This window comes from Meles meles, chromosome 10, assembly GCF_922984935.1.
Source record: "Meles meles chromosome 10, mMelMel3.1 paternal haplotype, whole genome shotgun sequence".
In the NCBI taxonomy this organism is placed as follows: Eukaryota; Metazoa; Chordata; class Mammalia; order Carnivora; family Mustelidae; genus Meles; species Meles meles.
In genome coordinates this window covers 52,939,264-52,966,275 of record NC_060075.1, presented here as the reverse complement: position 1 = coordinate 52,966,275, position 27,012 = coordinate 52,939,264, and the positions used below count along the sequence as shown (strand labels likewise).

The 27,012-nt window shown below is 43.0% G+C and overlaps 1 protein-coding gene and 1 non-coding gene across 3 annotated transcripts in view; one reads left to right on the top strand and one right to left on the bottom strand.

Moving 5' to 3' along the window:
* Positions 1-18,944, bottom strand: part of IGF2BP3 (insulin like growth factor 2 mRNA binding protein 3) — a 141,029-nt gene extending 122,085 nt beyond the window's left edge. For both annotated transcript variants that reach the window (XM_046021074.1, XM_046021073.1), the window contains exons 1-2: positions 18,733-18,944; positions 17,230-17,290 (exon numbers count right to left, since the gene is read on the bottom strand). In XM_046021074.1, the coding sequence (XP_045877030.1) occupies positions 17,230-17,290; positions 18,733-18,907 (236 nt within the window). In that variant the 5' untranslated portion in view covers positions 18,908-18,944. The remainder of the gene's footprint in view (positions 1-17,229; positions 17,291-18,732) is intronic.
* Positions 6,821-6,927, top strand: LOC123952374. The gene has a single exon (XR_006820626.1). It is a non-coding gene; the product is annotated as a U6 spliceosomal RNA (small nuclear RNA).
* Positions 18,945-27,012: the final 8,068 nt, after the last annotated feature.

The following is a 27,012-nucleotide window of genomic DNA, read 5'->3' as shown; positions in this document are numbered from 1 at the left end:
TCCATGGCTTCTTCTCATTCCATTCCTATCTACCACTTCTCCATTTCCTGTGGCTCTCCTTCTGCTCTACTCCAGTCATGATGGCCTCCTTATTGACTAGAAAGGCAGTGAGCATGCATGGACTTTGGCTGTCCCCCTCTGCTTGGGTCACTTATCCCCACTTGGCACCTACTTGCCTGCTCATCGCATTCCCTTACCTCCTGTAAGCCTCTGCTCATGCAGCACCATATAGGTGAGGACTTTCCCAATCATCCAATGTGAAAAAATCAAAACCAACCCTCTGCCAGTTGTCTCATTCTTCCTCACCCTATCTTTCTCCGTAGTCTTCAACATGCCTCAATTACTTATTTATTCTGTCCATATCGCCTCTCTGTATCTGTGTTGTCCAACAGAAATAACACAAGCTACAAATACAAGCTACATATATAATATTTTCCTGTAGCAACTTAAAAGTAAAAAGAAATAGGTGAAATCAACATAAAAATTATCCGAGAGCTATTCTATGTTCTTTTTCAAGATTCTTCAAAATCTAGTGTATATTTTATACATAGCCAACAACTGAACTTGGACTAGCCACATTTCAATTGCTCAGAGAGGCACTTTGTGGACAGTGGCTGCTCTAGTGGGCAGTGTCACTCTACAGCCTATGCTTCAGGACTAAGTTCCTATCTTCCATTTAATTCTCTCTCCAAGAACCTAAAGCACTCCTTAGTAGTAAACACTTAAAAATCTGTTAAATCAGTCATTTAAAAACTGCCAAAATCAGGGGTAGCTGGCGGCTCATTTGATTAAGCGTCCAGCTCCTGATTTTTGGTTCAGGTCATGAACTAGATCATTGGTTGTGAGATGGAGCCCCACCACAGGCCCACACTCAGCAGGGAGTCTGCCTGAGAATCTCCCCTCTGCCTCTCCCCCAAGTCAGGCACACTCATACGCACGCACGCACACACACAGGCTAGGCTCTCTCTCAAAATGAATCTTAAAAAAATAAAAAATAAAAATGCTAAGATCCAAGATCAGCAAAACAGAACCATTTGCAAAAAGAAAACATAATGGCAAGTTACCAAGCTTTCTCAAACCAGAAAAATATACAGAATGGAAAAGACTTGGTGAAATAACATGAAAGGTCATTCGTTGTATTATAATTCTTAAAGAAAAAAAATTGTCTAAGACAAGAAAAGTACCCCTCCCGTGATACAAACAAAGATAGTTATTTTCTGTATTTAACCAACAGTTACTTAGGGCAAGGAAGGCTGGCTGACATCGGTCAGGGGTAGGACTCTTCACTTGGTCATCATTACAAACACAGTGAGTCACCAAACTTCCAGCCTCAAAACACCTCAACTGTCAAAAGAAACTCTGATGATGCATGGAGATTCTCATTAGATTTCAATGTCCTATGAATAACAAAGGTACTGAAGACTTTTCATTTCCTGAGGCAAGACATGTAGCTAACAGCATGTGAGGTTCGCTTTGGTTTAAGCAACTTCAAGCATGACTGTGGGTCCCTAAATCTCCAAACTCATTTCATTTCACTCATGTGCATTTAAGTACTCCCCAACTATTTATTCTAATTATTTTATCCTTCATACACCTAGATTTTTCCTTTGTGCTTTTTTGTTGTTTTGTTTTGTTTTCTCTTCCCCCACCTGTTTTTCACAAACCGATTTGTATAAAACTCCCTATCGAGACTAACATGCCACGGAATTGCAGAAAATCCTCACTTGTTCTTGCCATCTGTTGTGCGATGATGTAAATACATATCCACAGGAGAACCTAATCCAAATAATTTCAAGTATCACATTAGTGTAGAGCAGCAATTTTCATTATATAGTATGTGGACTCCTGGGGGACCCCGGGACTGTCAAGAGGGAAGGAATCAAAAGCATTTTTTTTTTTCCAAGAGTTTATTTGTCAGAGAGAGAGAGCACAAGCAGTGGGGGCAGCAGGCAGAGGGAGAAGTAGGCCCCCGCTGAGCAAGGAGCCGGATGCAGGGCTCCATCCCAGGACCCTGGGACCATGACCTGAGCTGAAGGCAGATGCTTAACTGACTGAGCCACCCAGGCTCCCATCAAAACTATTTTTATAACACTAAGTTGTTATTTGCCCTTTTCACTGTGTTGACATTTGCACTGAAGCAAACGGGGCAAAAACAACGGTTGGTAAACTGCTGGCGGCTTGGCATGAATCAAGGCAGCGGCACTCAGCTATAGTCATCATTACATTCTTCACAAGCATTCACAGTAAAATACCATCCAAGTTTCATTTTTAAATGTCCTCGATGAAGCAGTAAAAACTATTGATTTTCTTCAGTAACCCTTGGGTATAAGTCTTGTCAACAACTATGTGAAGAAAAGGACAGTGTGCATAAAGTGCTCTGCTAGCTCTCACAGCTTTCCTGGAGAAAAAGCACCGTGCAGTGTGGTTTGAGATGCAAGACTGAATCGGCCTCTTTTCTTCACAGAGCACCATTTTTACTTGAAAGAGCTATAGACAAACTATGTTTATTTAAGCTTGCATATCCGGCGGACTTTTTCTCAAAAGAGAATAAGAATAAGGTCAAGCAGTCACTTCACCAAAAACTAACAGTATTTGTTGCCAATGACTAAATTGGAGATTTTAAGTAAAAAAATCAAAATTTTGGCCAACTGTAAGCTTTGACAGTTCCCCAATATTTAAGGATAAAGGAGCCATACAAAGTGCAAGAGAATAGAGTGGATTGTAACCTATTAGTACAGAATTCACTGATAGGATTTCACACTGATACGATATCCCACATTTCAACTAGCCTTTAAAAAACTACCACTTGTTGGAGTTTTGATGTGGGAGCAAAGAATATCCACAATTATCTAAAAAGATGATTAAAATATCCCTTTCCTTTTCCAACTATACATCTGTGTGAGGCTGGATTTTCTTCATACACTTCATTCACTTGGTTGAGTGGTAAGTAGTTACATGTTAAGTTCTACCAGATACTGACCTACCAAGAAGTCTGCCAATTTACTCTCTAGCTTATGAGTGCCCATTCCTTCACACTCTTGCCAACACCAGATATTATCAATCTTGTTCATTTTTCCCAACGTGATTGGCAAAAATTGCCATTTCAATTGTCATTTATCTAGTAACTAGTGAAACTAAGCATCTTTTCCTAAGTGCATTGGCCTTTCAGATACTTCCTTCTGAACCCCCACTTTTTTTGTATATTTTATTTTCTGTACGTTTTTGTACTGTGTTTTCTCCCTCTTTGAAAATAATAGCAATTATTTATCTATTTTTCTAAAGATTTTATTTATTTTTGTGAGTGGGAGCACATACGCACATGAGGTGGGGGGGGTGGCAGTCAGAGGGAGAAGCAGCTCCTCGAGGCAGGGAGCCCCATGTGATGCGGGGCTTGATCCCAGGACCCTGGGATCATGACCTGAGCCGAAGGCAGATGCTTAAATGACTGACCCAGGGGCCCCTCCCTAATCTATTTTTTTTTAAACAGTATCCCAAGTCAATTTCACATCTATATAGATTTTAGGGATCCTAAAAGCTACCAATCTAGACCCAAAGTACAAAGTATTATTCACAACACACTCATATTCTAAGAAGAAATGTGAAAGCTTTTTATGTGCATATGAGACACAAACCATGGGTTTATGCAGGAATAATTACCTTTTTAAAAAAGATTTATTTATTTGACAGAGAGAGAGAGAGAGAGAGAACACCCACAAGCAGAGGGAGCGGCAGAGGGAGAAGCAGGCTCCCAGCTGAGCAAGGAGCCTGACTCCGAGCTCGATCCCAGGACCCTGAGAGATCATGACCTGAGCCGAAGGCAGTCGCTTAACTGACTGAGCTACCCAGCAACCCCAGAATAATTTTCAATTGCCACATGTAAATACAAAAGCTTATTAATATGAGACAATACCACTTCGGTGTCAGATACTCCCAGGAATCCTGTACAAACATAATTTAATTCCTGGCAACCTTGTGCATTAAGTTTTATTGCCCCTATTTCTAGATAAATTGAGAGGTGTGGCGAGTTTAATCAGTGTGCCCAGGATCGCAGAGCTGAACAAGGATTCTAACTGAGGTCTAGGTGATTCCAAGCAAGATGTCACTGGCCCTCCCTCCTGCTGTGCTTTGCTGCAGCCCCTAATTTTGCTCAGTTAATCATGTGTGCACACAGAAGTGTCTCATTTTTCTCCAACGGTTCATTCTATCACTTGAAATGCCTTAACAAAAATCAGAATGCCAGGTATTTTAATCATCACTACTGATGACTGTCTTGTCATACACAACCTAAAAAAGGTAATATAACAACACAGGCTCAGTCAGTCTTACTACAGGGTTCCTCATCATATCACGATTTACCATTAATTACTCTGTCAGAGGGTGTCCTAAGAACAGCCTTAAATCCCACAGTTTATTGGAGCAGAGTCATTCTCATGGAGTACTTTAAAGGTAAAAGCATTTCAAGATGATCTCTGGGGAGCAGAACCCTGACATAATCTAGGTATCAGGTCTTGCATGATAATCCCAAATAACCATCTGCTAAATGGCATTAACTAAACTGAGCTCTGAAAGTTAAACACATCAAGAATTAAAGTAATAGTCACTCCTCAAGCACCCAGGCTGTTCTCACCCCCTTCTAGGCTCAGCCTCAGTATCCAGCCTCACTATCCAGCCTTACAGTTGAGCATCTCTAATCCCAAACAGCTTGTAGTCCCCCCGCACACACCAGGATATTTCACACTCACATGCCTTGGCTCCTGCTGTCCCTCCTGCCTTTTCCATTCCCACTGCACAGAGCCTCCATCTACCTTCACATCCCTCTCTGAACCTATGCATGGCTGGCTGTTCCAATACCCACCTAAGCCTAGTCCCTGCCCCCCAACCTGTGTTTCTGGAGCATACCATACATACTTATGACATATTTACACCTTCTCTTTCCCTGCAGAGATATTCATCCACCCTCTGGATCAATGCCACAGTGAGCCACTGCTGGTGTTCAAGATAAAAATATCACCCAGGCATTGAAGGAGAACAAAGTGAGAGCCACTATACTCCATGTACTTTTTTTCAGAACAAGTATCTTATTCTTCTTTCTAGCTCCTGAAATCTAGCATTCAACTGACCTCAAGCACAGGTGCTCAAACTGTGCTTGTTAAACTAAAAATTTACATCCACCATGGGAAATAAACTCATTTCTGAAACTCAAAAATGCAGAAGTTGGTAAATTACCACCCAAAAAATTCTAAGATTATTTTAAAATTAAAATTTTCAGAGCACCTGGGTGGCTCAGTGGGTTACCCTCTGCCTTCAGCTCAGGTCATGATCTTGGGGTCCTGGGATCGAGCCCCACATCAGGCTCTCTGCTCAGTGGGAAGCCTACTTCTCCCTCTCTCTCTGCCTGCCTGTCTATTTGTGACCTGTCAAATAAATAAATAAAATTTTTTTAAAAATTAAATTTTTCAACCACACTTCTCTCTCTCAAAAAACAAAAAACAAGAGCTTCAACATTTTTCCAAGAGCAGCTAACTTTTAAAACAAACATCTGGTAATCACTTTTTTTTAAAGTAGGCTCCACGTCCAGCGTGGAACCCAATGCCACGCTTGAACTCACTACCCTGAGATCCAAACTGGAGCTGAAATGAAGAGCCCGATGTTTAACTGACTGAGCCATCCAGGTACCCCTAAAACAGACATTTGGGAGTCACGGGGGAGAACACAATCACTTTTCAAACAGCTTTACCATCATAGGTTCATTTTGTTTTAAATTATGTTTTAAACATTGATGTGCAACGTTACATTAGCTTCCGGTGTACAACATAGCAATTCAACTAGTCTGTATGTTGTGCTCTGCTCACCCCAAGTGTAGCCATCATCCCCCGCCACACAAGGCTACTACGGACTACATTCCCTATGGTCTCCTTGCATCCCCATGACTTATTCCCTAACTGGAAGCCACATAGGTTCTTTTAATTAAGCTCCCCAATCATCATCTGCCCACCGAAGGAAGCTGAGTAGCATTCTGCTTTGAAAACCTAATCAGGGGCGCCTGGGTGGCTCAGTGGGTTAAGCCGCTGCCTTCGGCTCAGGTCATGATCTCAGGGTCCTGGGATCGAGTCCCGCATCGGGCTCTCTGCTCAGCGGGGAGCCTGCTTCCCTCTCTCTCTCTCTCTGCCTGCCTCTCTATCTACTTGTGATCTCTCTCTGTCAAATAAATAAATAAAATCTTTAAAAAAAAAAAAAAGAAAACCTAATCAAATTTTTCCTCAAAATATGACTTAGTAGAGTTCTCACTGCAATAAAATATTATTAGTCCCTGAGGTAAAATCCAAAATTCAGGGTGCTAAGAATGGGAGAATACAAACCCTATGTATTCAAGGTACAAGTTATCAGAATTTTTTTTTTGAAGATTTTATTTATTTATTTGGCAGACAGAGATCAGAAGTAGGCAGAGAGGCAGGCAGAGAGAGAGGTGGAAGCAGGCTCCCTGCTGAGCAGAGAGCCCGATGTGGGGCTCGATCCCAGAACCCTGGGATCATGACCTGAGCCGAAGGCAGAGGCTTTACCCACTGAGCCACCCAGGCGCCCCGAATGCTTACTTTTTCTTTTTTTTTTTTTTGAAGCAGAATTTAATTGTTATAGTTTTTAGATTAATTTTCACATACAAAAGGTACAAATGAATAAGGACCTAGACTTGTCAGAGTTAGTACAACACCCATGATATAAAGAATAAGGCTATACCTAGATTTATACAGTCATCCATGCTTGAAAAGACAATTTTTAACCAAACCGTCTTATTGCATACTTCATTGAAAACTGCTCTCTTGAGCTCACTTTGGCAGCATGTATACTAAAACTGGAACAATACAGGGAAGATTAGCATGGCCCCTGTGCAAGGATGACCCACAAATTCGTAAAGAGTTTCATAACAAAAAAAAAAAAGAAAAGAGAAAGAAAACTGCTCTCTTGGTTGTCTTATGACTAACCACGTCAATATAAGTTAAGTGTTTTTGGCAGAGCACTTACAAATTTAAATGTGCAGGTCTCCTCACATAGCAATTCCCAATCTAAGAATTTACCTTATAAAAAATATCTAACCAAGAGTCCTATGACATAAAAATACACTCAACTGAGACTACTATGAAAAGAACAGTAAACTGCTCCATACCGGGGCACCTGGGTGGCTCAGTGGGTTAAAGCCTCTGCCTTCAGCTCAAGTCATGTTCTCAGGGTCCTGGGATCCAGGCCCCACATCGGGCTCCCTGCTCAGCATGGAGCCTGCTTCTCCCTCACCTCTGCCTGCCGCTCCCCCTGCCTGTGCTGTCAAATAAATAAAATCTTAAAAAAAAAAAAAAAGTTTGTTGATACATGCATAGAAGAATTTCTGGAATATATGAAACTACCAGCTCTAAGACCAGGGAAATACATGGAGATGATTTTCTTGTGTTTTGAATTCATTTGAATGCAATACATATATAAAAATTCAAGTTGTTTACTTAATATATATACTACTGTATCTAGGTTATACAGTAATTTCAAAAAAGGTATTACACACCCAGTGAAATAAAAACAGACCACCACAGATTTCTTCTTACATGAGTCCATATCCAAAACCAGAACAAAAGTTTTCTGTATTTCTGTTATCACCAAATATAATCTATATCCAGCCTTCATACTTAAATCCCAAGGGCAAAAATACAACAGCTGCCACTGAAGTTACTATGGAATAATACCGCATTAATGCTTTACACACGTTGTCCCCAGGATCCTATCAGGCAGTATTCACCATTCAAACCTCCCCCGACCTCAATTTCCTCAGCGTTAATCAACACCACGTATTTAGAAAATGGAATTGGGATTCAACCCAGATCTCAGACCTCACATCCCACATTCTCTGGCAATACCTTTCAGTTCAACAAGGGCCCAAGCGCACAAGCACCAGAGCTCCTCATCAAAAAGTTCCAGCACAATTTCTCCCTCTTCTTCTCTCTCAATCCTTAACAATATTCCAAATTTAAAAGACTTCCTTCTGCAAGCCAGGATCTTACTAAATTTGTTAAGGAGGTGGGACAACCAGGCACGGCCACCACTCCAGACACTTCTACCTCTTTTGCAATCTAAAACATACCCCATGAGTCACAATCACATGCCTGAGATAAAGCCATGGCATCTACTTCCTCGTGCCCTCTGTTCTACTCTCATACCTCCTTAGGGCCCCCTCCAGCTTCTCTACAATTCATTTGTATTAAGATTAAGCTGCTGAAAAAAAAAAAAAAAACCTTCAAGGAAGAAGCAGTTCGCCTTTCCATCTTACGATAGGATGTCCAGATACTTTTATTCTGTAGTAAGCCCCAGATTCCAGACTACCTGAACTTGTCTCTTTCCTACAGGAGGACAATAAATCAACCTTCAAAGAAGCCAAACAAGACTTCTTTTTTTCTTCAGAGAAAGCAAAAAACAGGACATCTCTGCTCCAACTTGCCACTGCAAACATGATCAGGCTGCTGTGTAAGCTACTTTCAGGATTTGACAACTTAAATGAGAGGAATGAAGGCAGGGCAGAGTCAAAGGAAGGGGAAAATGGGTTCCACTAATTACCTGCAGTGCCTTGGGCAAGTCACTTCTCTCAGGCCTTTATGGAGAATCCTTTGGTAGAACTAACAGCACTAAAAAAATATGTTACGGTGTCTCATTTTTATTGATATTCCTTTCTTCAAATAGAGATATTTAACACATTAGTATTTGACTAATCAAAGGACTTGCATAAACCAAGTCCTAAAAAGAGTTACTGAGATCCAGTCACTGATTTCAAATCAACTGATTATAACAGATCACCTAGTTTTGGTGACCACTGAGGCCAAAACCAGGATTCATAATTTGAGGAGAAAGCTGCTTTACCAAAGACCAGATTTTTCAACATGCAAAAATGAGGGAATTTAGGGTACTTACAAAAGGTTTCTTGTATTTCTTATAGCTAAAGTTTTATGAATAAAATGGAAGGAATGCTTTATTTATTCCAGCATCCTAAAATAACAAAGTGATTGAAATATTTTAAACTTAGCCTATGATATCCATAAATAGATAGCCAATAGATTCAACCTTGTTTGTCAAATCAAGTCTTTAACTTTTTTTTTTTAAGATTTTATTTATTTATTTGACAGATAGAGATCACAAGTAGGGAGAGAGGCAGGCATAGAGAGAGAGAGAGAGAGAGAGAAGGAAGCAGGCTCCCCGCCAAGCAGAGAACCCGATGCGGGGCTCGATCCCAGGACGCTGGGATCATGACCTGAGCGAAAGGCAGAGGCTTAACCCACTGAGCCACCCAGGCGCCCCAAGTCTTTAACTTTTTAATTTCAGTTAGTTAACATACTGAAATCAAGTCTTTTTTTTTTTAAGATTTCATTTATTTATCTGACAGAAAGAGCGATCACAAGTAAGCAGAGAGGCAGGCAGAGAGGGGGAAGCAGGTTCCCCGCTGAGCAGAGAGCCCAATGTGGGGCTCAATCCCAGGACCCTGAGATCATGACCAGAGCCGAAGGCAGAGGGTCAACCCACTAAGTCACCCAGGTATCCCCCACCTTTTTTTTTTCCTGACAGAGAGAGAGAGAGTGTGCACAAGCAGGGGGAGCAGCAGAGAAAGAGGGAGAAGCACGTGCTTCTCCACTGAGCAGAGAGCCTGATGCAGGGCTGGATCCTAGGGCCCTGGATCATGACCAGAGCCAAAGGCAGACGCTTAACCGACTGAGCCACCCAGGCACCCCTAAAAACAAGTCTTTAGATAACCACAGAAAAGTACTGCACCTGGTCTACACTGTCTTGAAACCTAAGACAGCTTCAAAGGAGTTTCCAAATGTATATTTAATAAAAAGTAGAATGGGTAACCTAGAAAGTAAGCTCAGTCACCAGAAATGTTGAAACAGATGCCAGAAAGCAGGTCAACTGAAACAAGTCTTGTCCACTGGCAAGAGGATCTACTAAACTTAGGACTCTTCCATCTCTAGCAGGTTATAAATAGAACATGCTCACAGATATTTCTGGAAAGTTTAAAAAAAATGAGATACTAATAAATGAATCCTGAAAGAAAGGCTATATTCCAGGTTGCTCCAAAATTCATAAATCACTCTCCATCTATCTAATGCCAAACCCGAAGGCTGCAACTTACCACCATCCCCACTCACATGAATCCATCTAAATCACAAACGTTCAGTGGTATTCTATACAGCTGATGACACCTTCCTTATCCTCAGGCTTTTTCCTTCTTTTTTTTTTTTCCATGAATCTCCCAGAAGGAGTTCACTCTGCTTGCTTTCCTTTACCTTAATGGCCTCTCTCACTCTCTTTTGCTGGTCTCTCCTTCCTCCTAAAGCCCCATACTCAGTCCCTTTGTAATCTTGCCTGATCCCATGATTTTTTTTTTTTTTTTAAGATTTTATTTATTTGACAGACAGAGATCACAAATAGGCAGAGAGGCAGGCGGGGGAGTGGGGGGGCGGGGAGCAGGCTCCCCGCCAAGCAGAGAGCCCGATGCGGGACTCCATCCCAGGACCCTAGGATCATGACCCGAGCCGAAGGCAGAGGTTTTAACCCACTGAGCCACCCAGGCGCCCCTGATCCCATGATTTTAAACATCACAAGCTAGTGACATCTCCAATTTTCACCTCCAATTCCTACCCTCCAAATTGGTATTTCCAACTACCTACTGACTTCTTCACTCAACTTTCTAACAAGTGGGGTTGCCTAGGTGGCTCAGTGGGTTAAGCATCTGCCTTCAGCTCAGGTCATGATCCCAGGGACCTGGGATCAAGCCCCACGTTGGGCTACCTGCTCAGCGGGAAGCCTGCTTCTCCCTCTCCCACTCCCCCTGCTTGTGTTCCCTCTCTCTCTCTCTGTAAAATAAGTAAAATCTCAAAAGAAAAAATTTAAAAAAAAAACTAACAAGCATTAGAGACATAATATGCCAAAAGTGAAGCTCCTGATTTCTACCCAAGAATTTGTTCCTTCCCCAATACTCTCCACTCTGGTAAATAACACTACCTTCCATTCCATCTAGTTTTTCTCACCAAAAAAATCTTCTTGTCCTGCTTTACTCTTCTCCTAATTCTCATCTAATCCATCAGCAAATCCTCTTAGTTCTTTCTTAGAAATATACAGACACTGACCACTATTCATCACCTCCAAAGCTAATTAATATGATCTCTTGACAGGATATTACAATGAGAACTGCCTCCCCATTTCTAGTGCTAAATATACTTTTCAGATATTTTAGGTTCCAATCACTTTGAGGAAACTAGTCCTGCTGTCCTTCCATTTATGTAAAAGAATTTACAAAGATGGTCACCATCAATTTCTTCCTCTCCGTACATTCATGCCACTCTACCATCAAGAGATGGAGACTATCTCCATACTTCCTTGAATCTGTGCTGGCCTTGTGACTTGCCCTGATTGACAAAATGGATAGGATAATGTGCCAATTCCGGGCCTAGCCTTTAAGAGGTCTAATAGCTTCTACCTACTCTCACTTGGTAGCCAAGGGCTACTACAGAGCACTGAAATACCATGTGGGGAGAAGTCATGTGCATCAGCACGAAGAGGCCAGCCATGTGAATGAAGCCTTCTTGGACCTTTTAGACCAGCTCAGCCAAGGACCCAGCATGACACCATGTGGAACAGAACCAACCACCAAGCAGACCCACAGAATCACGAGGAAGAATAAGTTGTTCTGAGCCACTAGGTTTTGGGGTAGTTTATTATGAAGCAAGAAATAACTGAAACACCATGATAGCAACGGCCTCAACTTCTAAACAACTAACTGATAATGCCAGCTAAAGACTTAGACCACTCTCAACTTGTAGCTCCACTTGGAGCACCTGATAAGCTCAGCTAGTGGAGCATGAAACTATTGATCTCAGGGTTGTGAGTTTGAGCCCTGCCCTGAGGTCACTTAAAAATAAAAACAACACAAAACAAAACGCATAGTTCCATTAGATTCCTCAAAGAATACATCTATAATAATTTCAAACTATTTCCTAGTCAAGTTAAATGGTCTCATGATAATTCTCTAAAATGCATAATTTATTATGCATACTCATACTATGGGAATACTATGTATTCCCCTTCAGGGCAACAAAGTCCAAATATATTAAGTTATAACTGCTTATTTACCAATACTTGCCAAACAGCAATTTCAGACCATGATAAATTACCCTCAGTTTTAATGGAGCACTGGAAACTGTATTTGCCACCAGCTTTCAAGCAAAACCCTGCAAGAACAAGCCAGTTTTTAAAACATCAGATTTATGGGGCAGAATTCCTAACTAAAAACGCCAGTCCCATCCCTTGGTCACCGCTACCACACTGCCACCTCCTGTCTTGTGACTCTAGAAGCTTGGATCAGAGGCAACAGTCAATAAAGGAAACTTGGCTAAGAATAGCACAGCCGTTCTCCATCCTCCCAGAACAAACCCACCACCAAAGCTGGTGGATAAATAAATCATACCATAATAAATGGATAAATCATACAATTCAAAAATCAGTTACTTCTAGGGAAGGTAACTGCTGAAGACAATTACAATAGAACTGTATAAATAAATATCCAGGAAGCTCAACAGCTTCACTTTAATAGAAAATCCAAGACCTATATAACAACACATTAACTGCAATGGTAGGGCTCATTAAAGGATTTCAAAGTATGACAAAGATCGTTTCGCTCTTGCTGACTGCCAGAAAGAGGTACACGTGCAAAAGCAAATGAACTGCCATACTACAGAAAATACAAGTTTCATACAGGGAAGACCCCACATCTCTCTAATTCCAAAAGGTATTTTTAAGTCCCAGCTGGTAACTCATTTCAAGCAGAATGGCAAAACTCAGAACAAAATATGCCCCCTGTTAGTTTATTATAGTGGCATTTGGCATGAACAGAGAATGCAAGTGATCACACAAATCAAAAGGAAAGCCAGAAACAGAAGCCAAGATTCTCAATTCCCACTGGCTCCAGGCACATGTCATGTTTCCATAATGTCTTCCTTGTTACTGTGGACAGTCCCACAGAAGCAACTTATCAACATTCATTTATACATATATATTTTCTTAATTCAAATAATGCCAAAGTTAAGAAATCTTTTACTCTCTCTCAAGCTGTACTAAAAGAACAACATGAAATCAAGAAAAATCTTGTTGGCTACAATTACTTAAGCAGTCATGCATTGCTGACCTTAAACTGAGCGTTCCAACGACACTGCTTAGGAAACTTTCATGGCTGGTAAAGAATCCTAACAGTCAGAACCTCAAGTCTATGTGTGAGAAACTGCTCTGATTCACAAGATTCACCAGTCCCAAACTGATAAGCAAGGAGCAGCACAGCTATTCGTGCCTATGTTTAAATGTTTAGCATTTAAAAACAGCTTTTATTGGCCTGAGCCAACAGGATCATGTGCCTGGCTAATGGACACATTGCTGGTTGTGGCACCATCTTCCTACTCCATATACAGCAGCTGTTAAAATGCAGCACTTTTAGGGCGCCTGGGTGGCTCAGTCATTAGGCATCTGCCCTCACCTCAGCTCATGATCCCACAGTCCCGGGATCATGCCCCGCATTGGGCTCCCTGCTCCGTGGGAAGCCTGTTCTCCTTCTCCCACTCCCCCTGCTTGTGTTCCCTCTCTCGGTCTGTCAAATTAATAAATTTAAAAAAAAAAAAAAAAAAAGACAGCACTTTTAAATAGACATTTAAATTAAGATACATTTAAAATCCCAGTAGTAACTTTTATACATGCTATGTCTATCTAATTTAAATGTTAAACCATTATTCTAATACTGAAATAAGTTGTTAGCTTTATTTTCTTTTTTAAGGAAACAAAGAACAAAATCATGTGAGCTTAGAAACCAGTCCGTTTTAGTGGAGCCTTCCTAGAAAAATATTAACAACGATATCCTACCATTTTGTTTATCTTTCATTGAAATATGTTTTGGCTTCATATAATCTTACTCAATGCTGAAAGCTAAATCATAAGCAAGTTTAAGCCATAAAAAATGTGAAAATTTTTCATTAACTTAAATAAGTAATGGAAAACAAACTAAAGCCACCATCCTGTCAGTTCCCCAGTGTCAGCGACTTTCCCATTCTCTCTCCCATGCCCAACAGCCCACAACATAACAAAAAAGGAAATCGGTGCTATTTACATAATCGCATAGGGGCACATATGCGGTCCCACAAGATACCAGTGGCTCTTCCAACCAAACTGAGCTGTAGTCTTCAAAAATCACAATTTTCACAGCCACCCTTGCCCCCAAGGCAGGGTGGGGAGTGGGGTGAGTATTTAAGATTATACTTCATGGGGTGCCTGGGTGGCTCAGTCATTAAACGTCTGCCTTCCACCAAAAAAAAAAAAAAAAAAAAAAGGTTATACTTCAGAGTGACGCCAAGTACTCATGTGCTGTATTCTTTACCTTAGCAACAGAGAGTGCACGACTATGACAGATGTTCACCTCAATCTTCTCTTCATTCTGGACAGAGGGGATCTCAAGCTCAGTAAAATAATGCTATAATCTTCCCCCAACTGAGGGGTATCTGAATGCAGAAAAGCAACATTCCTTCCACATTCCCCTGAGACTTTGGTAATCAGGAGCTAAGCTTGGTCAGAACCAAGCTCCACAGTGCCCCTTCCTGAAAGGTTCTTCGCCCAACTCAGCTCCCAGTCACAGTTGGGCCAGCATGCCAAGCATCAAATCGCCTCCTGGGCCTGCTCCCCTATTTAGTTGCTGCAAGCCCATTCATCCATCTCAGAGTGCTGCCATAAGCATTCTTCAGCACCAGGCTCCCAACATGCCTTGCACAGCAGGTATAAAGGTCACTGCTGCACATGTGGGTGTGCCTGTCTCAGATGCCCATATGATGATGGGATGGAATGCAGCGACTGCTAAGCACAAAAGAACTCCACCCAGAAGTCCAGCAGGCTCACTTGGCAAAATTGGTCTGCAGCATTCATTTGTCACCAATATATCACTTCTTGACCTTTCTATAGGAGCTAGGCATGGCTCACCAAAGTGATCTTCTCAGCCCCCTCCCAAAGCCTATTCACACAGTTCAACAGTCCAGATAAGGGAACTGCATCCCAGTTTCAAGTTTCAGTTAAAACAAAGTTGTAATATAGTTAGATTTCCCTGGGCAGGGAAAAGAAACCTCTACTTTCCTTTTTTGCCAATTCAGTCCTAGAAAAGGACTTACTTGTTCTCCCTATCTGTAGAAAGTTGTCTGCTATGTCCTCATTTCTATTTGTTAGTAACATCTCATTTAAAATCCTAAGCATTTCAATGTAAGCGAAATCAGCCTGAAATTTTAATTTACATTGTTAAAATGAAAAAAACTGCCACTTGCCGCCCCTGGTGGCATGGTACCTTATATGCTTTCCTAAAACAAAACTCCTATTCGTTATAAAGTAACAAGTAAGTATGTTTTTAGGTTGGGCAAAAGCCTTTAAGAGTAAAACAGGCGGTTACCAGATGTTTTTAATTTCATTCCCTACAGGTGGAGGGAAATTCATAACAGGCTGGAAAAGAAAATGAGGAGAGCAAAGCAAAGCAATCTACATTTCCATGCAGGTCCATAAATTGTATTTGAAAAATGCCAGACATTAAATGTTTAAATTTAGAAACTCTCAAATGTTAAAATGCCAGTCCTTCGATGCAACCATGTGCCTCTTTTTTATCCAACATTTGAAGAAAATTAGGACACAGGGGCTAAACATGAAACTAATTAGAATTTGCAGAATGTACCTACATTTTTCCCACCCTAGATAAACGATTCAGATTATGCCTTTAAATTTTTAAGGAGATGTGCCTTTTTCCTCAATTTTTCACTTCCTATTAAATGGAGATCAGTTAAGATACTTTTCAGTACATGTTCTATTATTTTAGAAGCTCTTAAAAAATAATTCCCTTCTACTATGTGAAATAACTTGACCTCACCAAAATTCCCAACTAGAACTAAATCTGTCTCATCACGCAAATCCTTTTTCAACTATCCTAATAAAAACTAAGCACACCAACAAGAGAAATCCACAAAAATCCATCTCTCTTCACAAAAACAAGGTTTGTGGAAACGCTTTACCTGAAACAGAGCTCAATATAGAAATAGGCCCAGGATGACATTTTGTGTAGCCACCTCTCTGCAGAAATGCATAGCACGCCTCTCCCGCCCTCTAGTACACCACTCACCAATACCTAACCAGACACAGACACAGACAGAGGCAGCCCTACTTAAGATTAACTTTAAACTTACTGCTTAGAGTTAGGAGCAGGGAGATGGGAAGAGAGAAAGGCAGAAACCCTAACCCCACCTTGCATAACTCAGAAAAACACAAACTAAACCTAGCACGGCAGTAAGGAAGCAGTGCCTCTCCAGTTAGTTACAGAGCAGGGATCCGGCCTGCTCTTGAAGAGAAGGAGCCATTTCTTCAAAACACAACGCGGTTAAAACAGTCTGCAAACATTCTGTAAAGTGACACACTACACTTGCGCTCCAAAAAGTGCAATTCCCTTGCTTAAGTAATACAAGTCTTTAGTCCTCAAGATATCTTGGTTATTTGTAAGCAAGTATATGGGGGGCTGGGGGACGACGACGCGGGGGAGGAGAGTGAAGGGGATGGAAGACAAAGGCTGGTTTGCAGCAACCTGTGTAACTCTGGAGTGAATGAAAGGCGCTTCTGGGCAGGAGAAGCCCAGGCTTTCACTCACGTGTTCCAATCAGCAAATTCCTCTTCTCAGATATACAGAAGGCCTCCCAGGGTTCTCAGACTCATCGCTGCCAACTCATGACAGCGAAGAAAAGACACTCCACACCCACGCGTGTCTGCAGCTGCTTTCCTTTACCATGAACTTACAGGTGGGGAGTGGGGGGAAGGTCACCCACTGCTTCCTAATTCCTACAGATTCCCAAAACTGCCCTTCAAGACTTTGATTTCCTATTGTAGCAACTTAGAGAACATATCGGTGTGAGAGCTTCTATACCAATAACCCGGTGGCAGGAGTCACGGACGAGACCTTTATTCCCTACCAGCGCACGCACACACACCTGCCATAAACTTCAGTCCAAAGAATAAATGACGGAAACGCCAAGCCGTTCAGCATACAGCAATTCAAAAAGCGTCAGAGGAAAAGAAGTTGTTTTCAGCTGTGTTGAAATCTCTCTTCCCAATAAGGGAGAACAGAATTAATGAAAATGCGATAAATAAGCTCACCTTTGTCTTTTTGGGACAGAGTGCTCAACTTCCATTAATTTCCCGTGCAGTTCCACTTTACCTGCGGATACACAAGAGGTGCAGGACAGTTGGCCGGGTTTAGCGGCTCTTCCCGAAGGACCGGCAGAGCCTAAACGGGGACCCAAGTGATTTCCTGATACCCCCCCCCCCACCCCGTCCCCGGCACCGGATGCGTCTCGCGACGGGGAGGGCAGCCCGGCCATGCGCAGGAGAAAAGCTGACCCCTCAGGGCTGTGTATAACTTACAGGTGGGTGAGGAGCAGGGTCCATTGGCTGGCCTACCACTTGGGTAACATTCTAGACCCAGGCCTCCAGCGCCCAGCTCAAGCTCAAGCTCAAGCACCCACCTCTATGACAGCCACAGGACTAACGCGGCCCTTCCGACCACCTACCCCGGCACTCCCATACGACAAACTCTGGGGAGGGGGCTACGCTGGCTTTTTTTTTCGGGAGGGGATCCCGAGCCCTTCTCCCGGCTTCTAGCCCAGGCCCAGGAACAGGGAGTAGCTGGAGAGGCTGGAGGACCGCAGGGTTGGCGCAGACAAGAGTGCACGGCCAGACGCATCTCAGCACAGAACGAACAAGGCGCGAAGGAGTACGAGGCGCCTGCCACACGGGCTGCCGTGGGGGGGGGGGGGGTGGGGGGGACTCGAACATGCCTCGCCACTCACGGTTCGCCGCCGCGCCGAGCTTGCCCCGCCAACCCCGGAGCCGCGGCCAGGACGAAGAGAGCAACGGGGGACCGGGCGCGGAGGCTGGGGCTCCCTTGCCGGCGACCACTGGCCGCTCTCGCCCACCTGCCCCGTGGCTTGTAGGACGCGGGGAAGGTGGAGCGTGCAACACGGGTCGCACTGGCCTGCGTCCCTCAGGATCCAGAGGAGACGCCGGGCCGCCGGTGCTAGGCACCAACCAGCTCGCGTCCTCACTCCGCAGCAGGGTCGAGGCCACTTTGCATTCTCCCACGCCTGGGGTCTAAGGCGAACAGGAGGAGACTGAGAAACCAACACGATAAATAATAATGTGCAGAGAGAGAAAGGAGAGGGGAGAGAAGCGGGAGAACCCGCTCGGCCCCTAAGGCCCGGCGTGCCGGGGACTGGAGCCCGCGCCTGGGCCCGGCCCGGGCGGGGCGAGCGGGGAAGGTCCGGCGCTCGCGGTCGCACCTCCCCCAGTCCCGCTCCCCTCCGAGCCCGCGCTGCGGCTTTCTGACAGCGCGTCCGCCGTCCGCCTGCAAAGCTCCGGCGGGAGGAGGGGAGCAGCGGGGGGCCGAGTTGGAGCCCAAGCTGAAGAGAGCACCCCAGACCTCACGCGTGTGGGCGCCCGGGCCTCGCCCCACCTCCCCGCCGCCCTCCCCCGGGCCTGGGGCCCTGCGTGGACGCCGGCGGCGGCAGCCGCGGGCCTGGCTCCGGGTCCCCAACCCCCGCAGGCCCGGGCCGGCCGCGCAGGGCTGGGGCAGGCGCGCCGGCGGGGCTGGGGCGGGCCCACCTGAAAGCGCCTCGATGGCCTTGAGGGCCCAGCTCTCGTCCGGACAGTCCACGAACGCGTAGCCCGTCTTCACTAGGAAGGGTCCCGACACCGGGATCTTGGCGTCCTTAAAGATACTTTCCAGGTCCGTAGGGACGGCATTCTCGCTTAGATTTCCTATATACAGTTTGTTCATTGTGAAGAGTGGTTGTTTTTTAAAAATTCGGAGAAAAACGAAAAATTAAAACCACCCACAGTGATGGAGGGCTTCGGCGGGTTTTGTTCCCCTCGTCTTCTCGCCGTTAAAACACACAAACACAGTAAGACCAAGGACAAGAACGAGGAGCGAAAAATCAAATCCGAAGGTTCTTGTTTTTCCTTTTCTGGGTATTAAAAAAAAAAGAAAGAAAAGAAAAGAAAAAGCCTTGCAGCAACCCAAACGTATCAACGAGTCTTCCTAACTCTGAGGAGGAGGCGGGATTAGCGAGAAAAAGGAGAGGAGGAGGAGGGGGGAAGAACTACTTTTTGTCTCTTCCTCCCCAACCCCTTTGGCATCGGCCAGCGGACTGTGAAAATATCACACTACGTGAGGACAGGCGCCGCCTCCCCATAAAAAAACCCAGAAGGGTGACTGGCAGGAGGGAGGGGGGAAGGGGTGGAGGGAGGAAGGCGCAGGAGGCGGAAAAAATCCGCTCCGAGTGTCCGGCTTTTTGAATGAGCCACGTGTTCAAACTACAAATCAACGTCTCACGTGAGGAATCCCAGCGCCTCAATTAGAGTGGGTTTCGGGGGAAAAAAAGCGAGAGGAGGAAGAGGGGGAGGGGAAATGAGCTTGAGCGAGGGACCCTGAGAGGGGGAGGAGGAAGAAGGCGAAAAATGCTAAAGGAGCCTCAGCCGGGGTGCAGAGGGGAGCGCGGCTGGCGGCCCTGATTGTCACAACAGAGTTTAGAAAGGGTTATCTGGTCGGGGCGGATCCTGAGGGGGAGGGGAGGAAAAAAGAGAGGATTTTTTTTTTTTTTTTAATGAGATATGGGTGGAGGTGCTAACTAGGCAATTTCTCAGCTCTAGCTACCGGAGTTTCAAATATTCGATTTTTTAAAATAGGTAATTAACAAAACCAAAGAGTCCCAATTTCGAACCCGCCTTGTGGCTTTGATGACATTTGAAGTGTAACCCCGGCAAAGCCGCAAGCACGTTTCCAGAACTGGCAGGGGCGGAAACGCTGCGAGGGGGTGCGGTGGGAGGGGGCGGGAGAGACGGACAGACGCGCCCCACCCGGAGCACCCTCCACGGGCCTTGGCACCTGGGAAGTGGGGCGGCCGGAGCCGGGGGCTGTGGGGGATGGGAGCCCACGGCGTCCTGGGCGGGTGTCTGGGCGACACCTCCTCCGCTTGCGCTCGCGTTGGCTCTAGGCTTCGCGTTTGCGATTGGTTGAACGATTCAGAAAAGGCTCAGAGATAAATGAGGCCGGGGGCGGGCTTGGCCACCGGTGGGGGAGGGGAGAGTAGAGGCGGAGGTATTCCGCGTGGGGATTGGGGGCGTCCGCAACCTCGGAGGCCGGAGCAGAGAAGTCAGAGTGGGAAGTCGGTATCTAAACAGAAACCATTTCTTCCTGTAGTTTCCAGAGGAGGAGGAGTGGGGTAGGCTGGTACTTTTATTTAAAGAATTTTAGTTGGAGAACTTGGGACTCTTGAAACAGGAAGACCGTTCTGCGTTACCCCTCGGTGATATTCGCACTTGAAAATTGTTCGAGTCCCTTTCTGCCTCTTTTCTGCCCGCACTTGGCCATGAGAGCCATTCATAATTTCCCTTGTATGTAAGGAGTACAATGGTGGGTGTGTGGGGGAGGGTCTGGGCCCGGTGAAGCCTTTACTGGGCCAACAAAATGTAGACTGGAGAAGAGGAATACGGAAATGAACATAGTGCTGAGTTTCTTGTGGAAATCTGCAAGTGTTTATTGATTGTGTACTCCACTCAAAAGCTTCATTTGCATCAGTTACTTGTGACATTTTAAAACAGGTATTCCATGGAAAAGATGAAAAATGTTTATTTTTAAAGTCAGTGAAATTCTATGTAGCATGGAAATATAAACAGGAATCTTTAATGATCTGGTACTGCTAGTAGTAGAAAATGTATTGTGCGACAGAAAATATTATGATTTACATTGAAACCTTCAGTAATTAAAATTGATAGAGTTCGTTTCTCTTTGTCAAATCCATATATGGCATTTAAAAGTGTATATTTTACAATTAAAAGATGAATGACAAATTATTTTTTCTACATGTGGGAACTATTGCAGAATATAGAGTATTTGCATTTTTTTTCTTTTAAAAGGAACTTATTTTAAAGTTTTGTGTTGAACCGGAAGGTGTCAGATCATCCATTTTAAATGCAACTGTTCTAACAGGTTTTTCTTTTTCTGCTAAGCAAATCCAACTTTTTAAATGTAAACACACTTTCACAATATTTTCATTGACATTTTACTTAGTGAAATGTTTTACTTTAGGAGATCGAGGACACAAATGTGCTCTTGTGTAATAATGTTCAGAACCATATTAGGAGCTCTATCTTTAAAGAACATTTTGGTGGTGAGGTTTTAAGTTTATGGTTAGGTTTAACTTTTTAAAAGAGCTTACTTATTTTTACTTTTCATGTTTTAAAAAATGAAATCTTGGTTCTAAAAAAATATTCTTTAACCTCTGTGGTATTTAAAATGTAAATATCAAAAATTATGAACTATTTTTCATGTACCTGTTGCATATGATCAAAAGCTACTTGGAGAAAGGTGCTTTTCATTCATTTAGCAGTATTTGCTTTTCTAAGTATGTCTTTATAAAAACTAGTCTTTTCATCATTTAACTTAGTAATTTTTCATTAAGAACAATTTATATATATTCAGCTTGCTTCCAGAGTCATTTAATGGTACCTTCTGGATTATTCAGTGTATTTGATCGTATTAAAACTGAGACCTAAGTTAGTATCTATTTCTAAAGCATGGGATAAATTGTTTATTTTCCATAAATACTAGACCATGCTTGTCTGTCACTATCAAACACGTCTAACACCTGGAATTTAAGACAAGTGTGTGCTGTTTTGCAGAAATATGTTTCTGGGACTTGAGAACTTAATCTGTGTATTATTGTAACAAACTGGGTACTCCGTCTAGGACCTTAAAAACATACAGGAGTTAAATAAACTGAGACATTAAAGGGTGGTAGGTAGATTCCACTCCACTTCCAGTCATCCAACCACTTGAGGGATAAGTTTATACTCACTGGTTGAGTAAAAAGAGCACGGGTATTTGTCTTTTTACTGGCATTTCAAATGAAAAATATCTTTGGTGGATTTTCAAAAATGAATATAAGGTCACCCTAACTTCCAGCCTTTCAGTGAATCTCACACAGAAATTAACCGTGCATATGGGCTACTTCCGAGTTCTTCCCGAAGCAGTTGCAGCTCCTAATTAATGTTAACCCCACGAGAGAATCCCACCCATTGTGTGTGCTCTGATGCGGCTGTCACCCAACCGCAGCCTGTTTACGCTTTGGACAGCTGCACCTACTCCGTATCTCCTGAGGACAATAAAAATGTTTCTTATGGTTCAGTGTAATATTAAATTAGAAAAACTATGTTTAGAGGTCGGTTACCGTTGCTGTATCCACAGGTTCTGAGCGAAGGCTGAGCAGGTAGAAGCGAAGGAAAGGGCGTTCTTGCTGCTACCCCTAACCCCCGGCCACTCCTGAGAGCACCGGAGAGCCGAAGTCCTTACCGCGGGTGGGCACGCAATGCCCGCCGCGTCGCCTGGGCCCCATAGGAGGTATTTTTTATCATACTCTTGCTCCTTCAAACAGCTCTCCCGGTCTCGTGTGTTTAAACCAGATGCGTGATAAGTGGTAGCTTGGCTCTGCCCACTCCGGAATCTGCCTTCAGTAATTTTTGTTTAAAATCAAAAATAATGCCCCAGGAGATGAGAAGATGGGGTTGTTTCCTTTTCCCCCTGGCTCTGCCCGGAAAAAGAGGGCGGGATTCTTGCAGCTCCCACTGGGGAAGATCCTTCGTTCCTCGCCTCAGAGGCTCTCGACCACTGAACCGCCCTGGCCCTGCCGCGGATTCTGTCCTTCCGCGGGGAGCTGTGGACGAGTTAGATGTAGGGGTCGGGAGAACCTCTACGGTTCCCCTCGCCACACACCACCTAAGGTTCTCCTTCTCCAGCGCGCGTCCGCCCGCGGGCGGCGGAGACGAACCGGGCAGCGTGTGTTTGGCGACCTTCCCGCACTTCAGGCCTTTGTCGACGATGCGAGGGGCTACAGGGCGCTGGGGGATGTTTGGTACCCACAGAGAAAGACCGCAAGGACCGCGGACTGAATACTGCGCCCGGGTCCGGGGCGGGGCGGGGCCGCGAGACGGGCGCACACGGCGCGCAAACGCGGCCTCGGGGCGGGGTTTCGCGCTCCGCGGGGCCGACTCGCCGAGACCAAGTTGAGCAACCGGCGTGGAGAGAGACACCGCCCCTGGCTGGGGAGGGGGCGGGGGGGCTTCTTCTCTCACCCGATTGGTGGACGGAGGGAGCCTATCACCGTCGGCTGCCGCCGCCAGAGCAGTTTGCTGGTTTCCATTCATTGGACCCCGAGCCGCCCCTGAATTTCCATCTTTTGTGGCGCGAAAATAACCCTTTGCTCCCTCTCATTGGTTTTGTTGAGGGTGGGATTGAGTTCTCGTCTTCTCATTTTTCCTGCCCTTTAACTGCGAGCCCCCAGCCCCAACCCCCAAGGAGGAAAGAGAGAGGAAGAGTAGAAAATAGTTGGAGTGCGTGTGGAGCCCGCCCCTTGGGCTGACCGCGTGGTGCCCGCAGAGTCCCCTCCCTTCCCCCAACGTCCAGCACCCGGAGGTCCTCGGTTTGCGCCATGCTCAGCAGCTGGAGTCACATCGTTTCCCTGCCCGTTTCCAACATCTTAGAATTTATACTTCTTTTTTAGTTAAAACCACGGAAGAGGTTTTCAGATGCCTGATTTTTCCTGGGCTTCTAGAGAAAGCGATTCATTCTGCCCCCTCCCTTTCGAACCCCCTTTTGTGGTCCACAGGGTTGTTTTAAGCAAAACCAAACAACCCCTCCAAAAAAAGCAAACGAAAAATTCCGGGTAAAATCAACTATGCCGAGACCACGTTTTCGTTGAAGCTGCCCTAAGACCAAAAGAAACCGAGACCGACCTTGAAGGATTAGCGATTTCTGTAACAGAAATGTTCAAATTTTACTGACGTTTGGTGGAGACGGTGAGAAAAAATAAGTAAGAGTTTGGCTTAGAAAAGGACAAAACAAACGAATAATCATATTTAATTTGGTTAACTGAAAAAGCTAACAGCTATAGTGCTGTATTCTAGGCAGTGGTGTCTTTGGTGGGTTTGTATTTATATACATACGTTGCTATTGTTCTTCTCAAAAATAAAGATCAGAACTCTGGCCATAACAGAAAAGAGGGAAGTGTAAATTTGTTTGGTATATCTAATTTCATAAGAGACTCAAATTTTTTCATTATCTGAAGAAAATGAAATGTACCGATTAGAAATACAACTTAAATAGTTCACAGATAATATAATTGTTCATTTTCTAAGTCTTGACAAAATACCTGGTTTTGGTTAAAAAACAGTAAGACAAAACTTGCCTAGTGCATATTAAACTTTGAGAAAGTCGGCTTAAATCTGTGAGTTCAAATTTTTTTCTATATTGTTAACTCTTAGCTAGTAATGATGTTACATCATCCTCCTAAGCCTTTTGGAAAAACTATTTAGTTTTTTCGTTTTAATCCATAAAAGCCAACTAATTGAAGTAAGATAAATTACCACCTATCATAATACTACAAGCTATTTGAGCAGCTCTTTAAAACAGATTTTAAAAACTGACTAAATTAGTAAGGAAAAACTTTAAATACAGACAGATTTTGTTTTCTTTTTGTATATATATTTCAACTACATTTTAGTAATGTGGTTAATAGTGTTTTTGAAGTTTTCGTGTAAAATTATTTCTCAAAAACATCAGAGTAACTTACAAATGATTTATTTTGAGTTGAACAAATTAAATCTTAGAAACTAAATTTATAGTGTAATGCTGAAGATTATAGAGTTAATAATTTAGCTAACCCTTAAACACCTAAAAAATTTTAAATGTAAAGATAATATTAGTAGAGTGATTCTAAGTTGGGATTTACATGATCTGTAATTTTTATATTTTGAAACTGATGTGGTAGAAAAAAATAAAGAATTTTTAGAGTAGATTTCAATTGAATAAAAAAGTTCCAAAATTAATCTGAATGAGCCAAAACTCTAAAACCTGAGACATTTTCAGATGTTTTCTGAAATTCAGAGATTTATATAACCAATATTTTTCTTAAAAAAAAACTTTGTTCTGTTTGGGAGAAATTGATTCATTAAATTTTCAAGTAAGTCAGGATTAAGAATCTTAATCTATCTGGTAAACTTTATACATGATTGTTAAAGCAGTAGATAAACATGATTCCTTTTATTGCAATTATGTCCTTTATATTATTGCTTCACTTGAGTGAAACTAAAAATATTCATTTATTATTACCATTCTTCTGGGAGGAGGGAGGAATGAGACCTTTAGTGGAAAGAGTCTTTGGTAATTGGTGTGTGTACATAACTATTTGCTGACGGACCACAGAAAACAAAGAAGATAGGCATTTGTCTGTGGGGGGAGGGGTGTGGAGAGGCTGAGAAGAGGTGGGCATTTGAACTTGTTTCTTGGTAGTGACTCTTTTATCCTTCAGGTTTCCTTGCTAAAGGTGGAGGGAAGGTGGTAGAGAGAATGTATTACCTAATGGAGTAAAATGGGACAGTAATCCAGGCATGAAATCCCACTGGAAAGAGTAGTAAGAATCTACTGTCCTCACTCAAATGATCGGAAAGTAAAGCACAGGCTGAGGTCATAGCTAGTTTTTAGCATTTGCCAACAAGTACATTTAAAAGACACGTTTTAAGGTCCTATTTTCTTGTTAGGATCCTTTCTTTTCCTGACCATTTCTCTTCCAGAATCTCATTCCAAAACACTCAGGAGCTAAAGTCCCCTTCATGAAATAGATTTTGTGACATGTAGATACAAATCAGCTCCTGGGTGATTTTAGTGATAAACTGAGGAATTTCACATGCTGTCTGTAAATAGTATATTTTTAGATTTTAATAGGGCAGAATATGTTTGTAAATTCCTTACTTGCAGGAGTAATGGTAGACCATTACCATTTCCACTTTGGGTCATTAAAATTCATTTCTCCTTAAGTTCAGTTTACACTGGGGTCCTGAGCTTCTCTTAGTATGATGATACCAGTGTTAACTATGGGAGCAGCAGGCTAGGTGAGCATTATTATTTCAAAACCTCTCAGCTGAAGTTCATAAGAATCCGTGAACATAAGACATAGCAGGAAAGAAAACAAAACTAATCTGAAATCTTTATCAAAATTGACACTATAAAGTACTGTCTTAGAATTTCTGCCTAATGGTTCTTTTGAAACATTTACCTCTTTTTTGTGGTAGATTGCTCAAAAATGTAAAAGTTGGTGGTAATTTTTGTTGCTTTTCTCAAGTGACAAATTTCCTGATCAATTATTTTTAAAATGACAGTGCTAGTGCCTTCTCTAAGGCAAAGTTTTATTTGAACTGGTTTAATATCAATAATTAAGCCTATTTGGTAGTTTCCCCTTATTTAATTTTGGCAGGGAGGGTGTCCTGTGCCAGTCATTAAAGTGAGTTTTCTTTTTTTAAGTTATTTTTCTTTGTTAACTATTTATATTGTATTTGTAATCTGAAAATGTTTTTCCTAGCACTTTCCAAGACTTGGAGAATAATTTAGAAGTAACTATATCTACCCCCCAAAATATTAGTAAAGACTTTTAAAAATGTGTATAGTTTCCTACAAACAAGTAGGAAACGTATTGAATATTTTCCATTAAGCTAACATAACTCTATGGTCCTTCTTTCTAATTCTAATACATCCTAATTCTAATCTAGCTACTAAAAATCTAATTCATAAAGGGACACTAACAAAGGTCAGAAAAAAAAAAGAAAAAATACCAATTCTGCTGCATCAGAAATAGGTATAGTCTCTGTTATGTTGATAACATTTCATTCTGGGACAATTAAATACATAATGATGTCGCCATGTTTTATTTTCGTTTGTTGAAAACTGCCTAGGATTTTGTTCCTTGATTTTATTACTGTATCTCTTAGCGGTTATTTCTTTCATCTTACATTTCTTTACTACCAAGAATAAAATGACATTTTTAGTTTTGATTT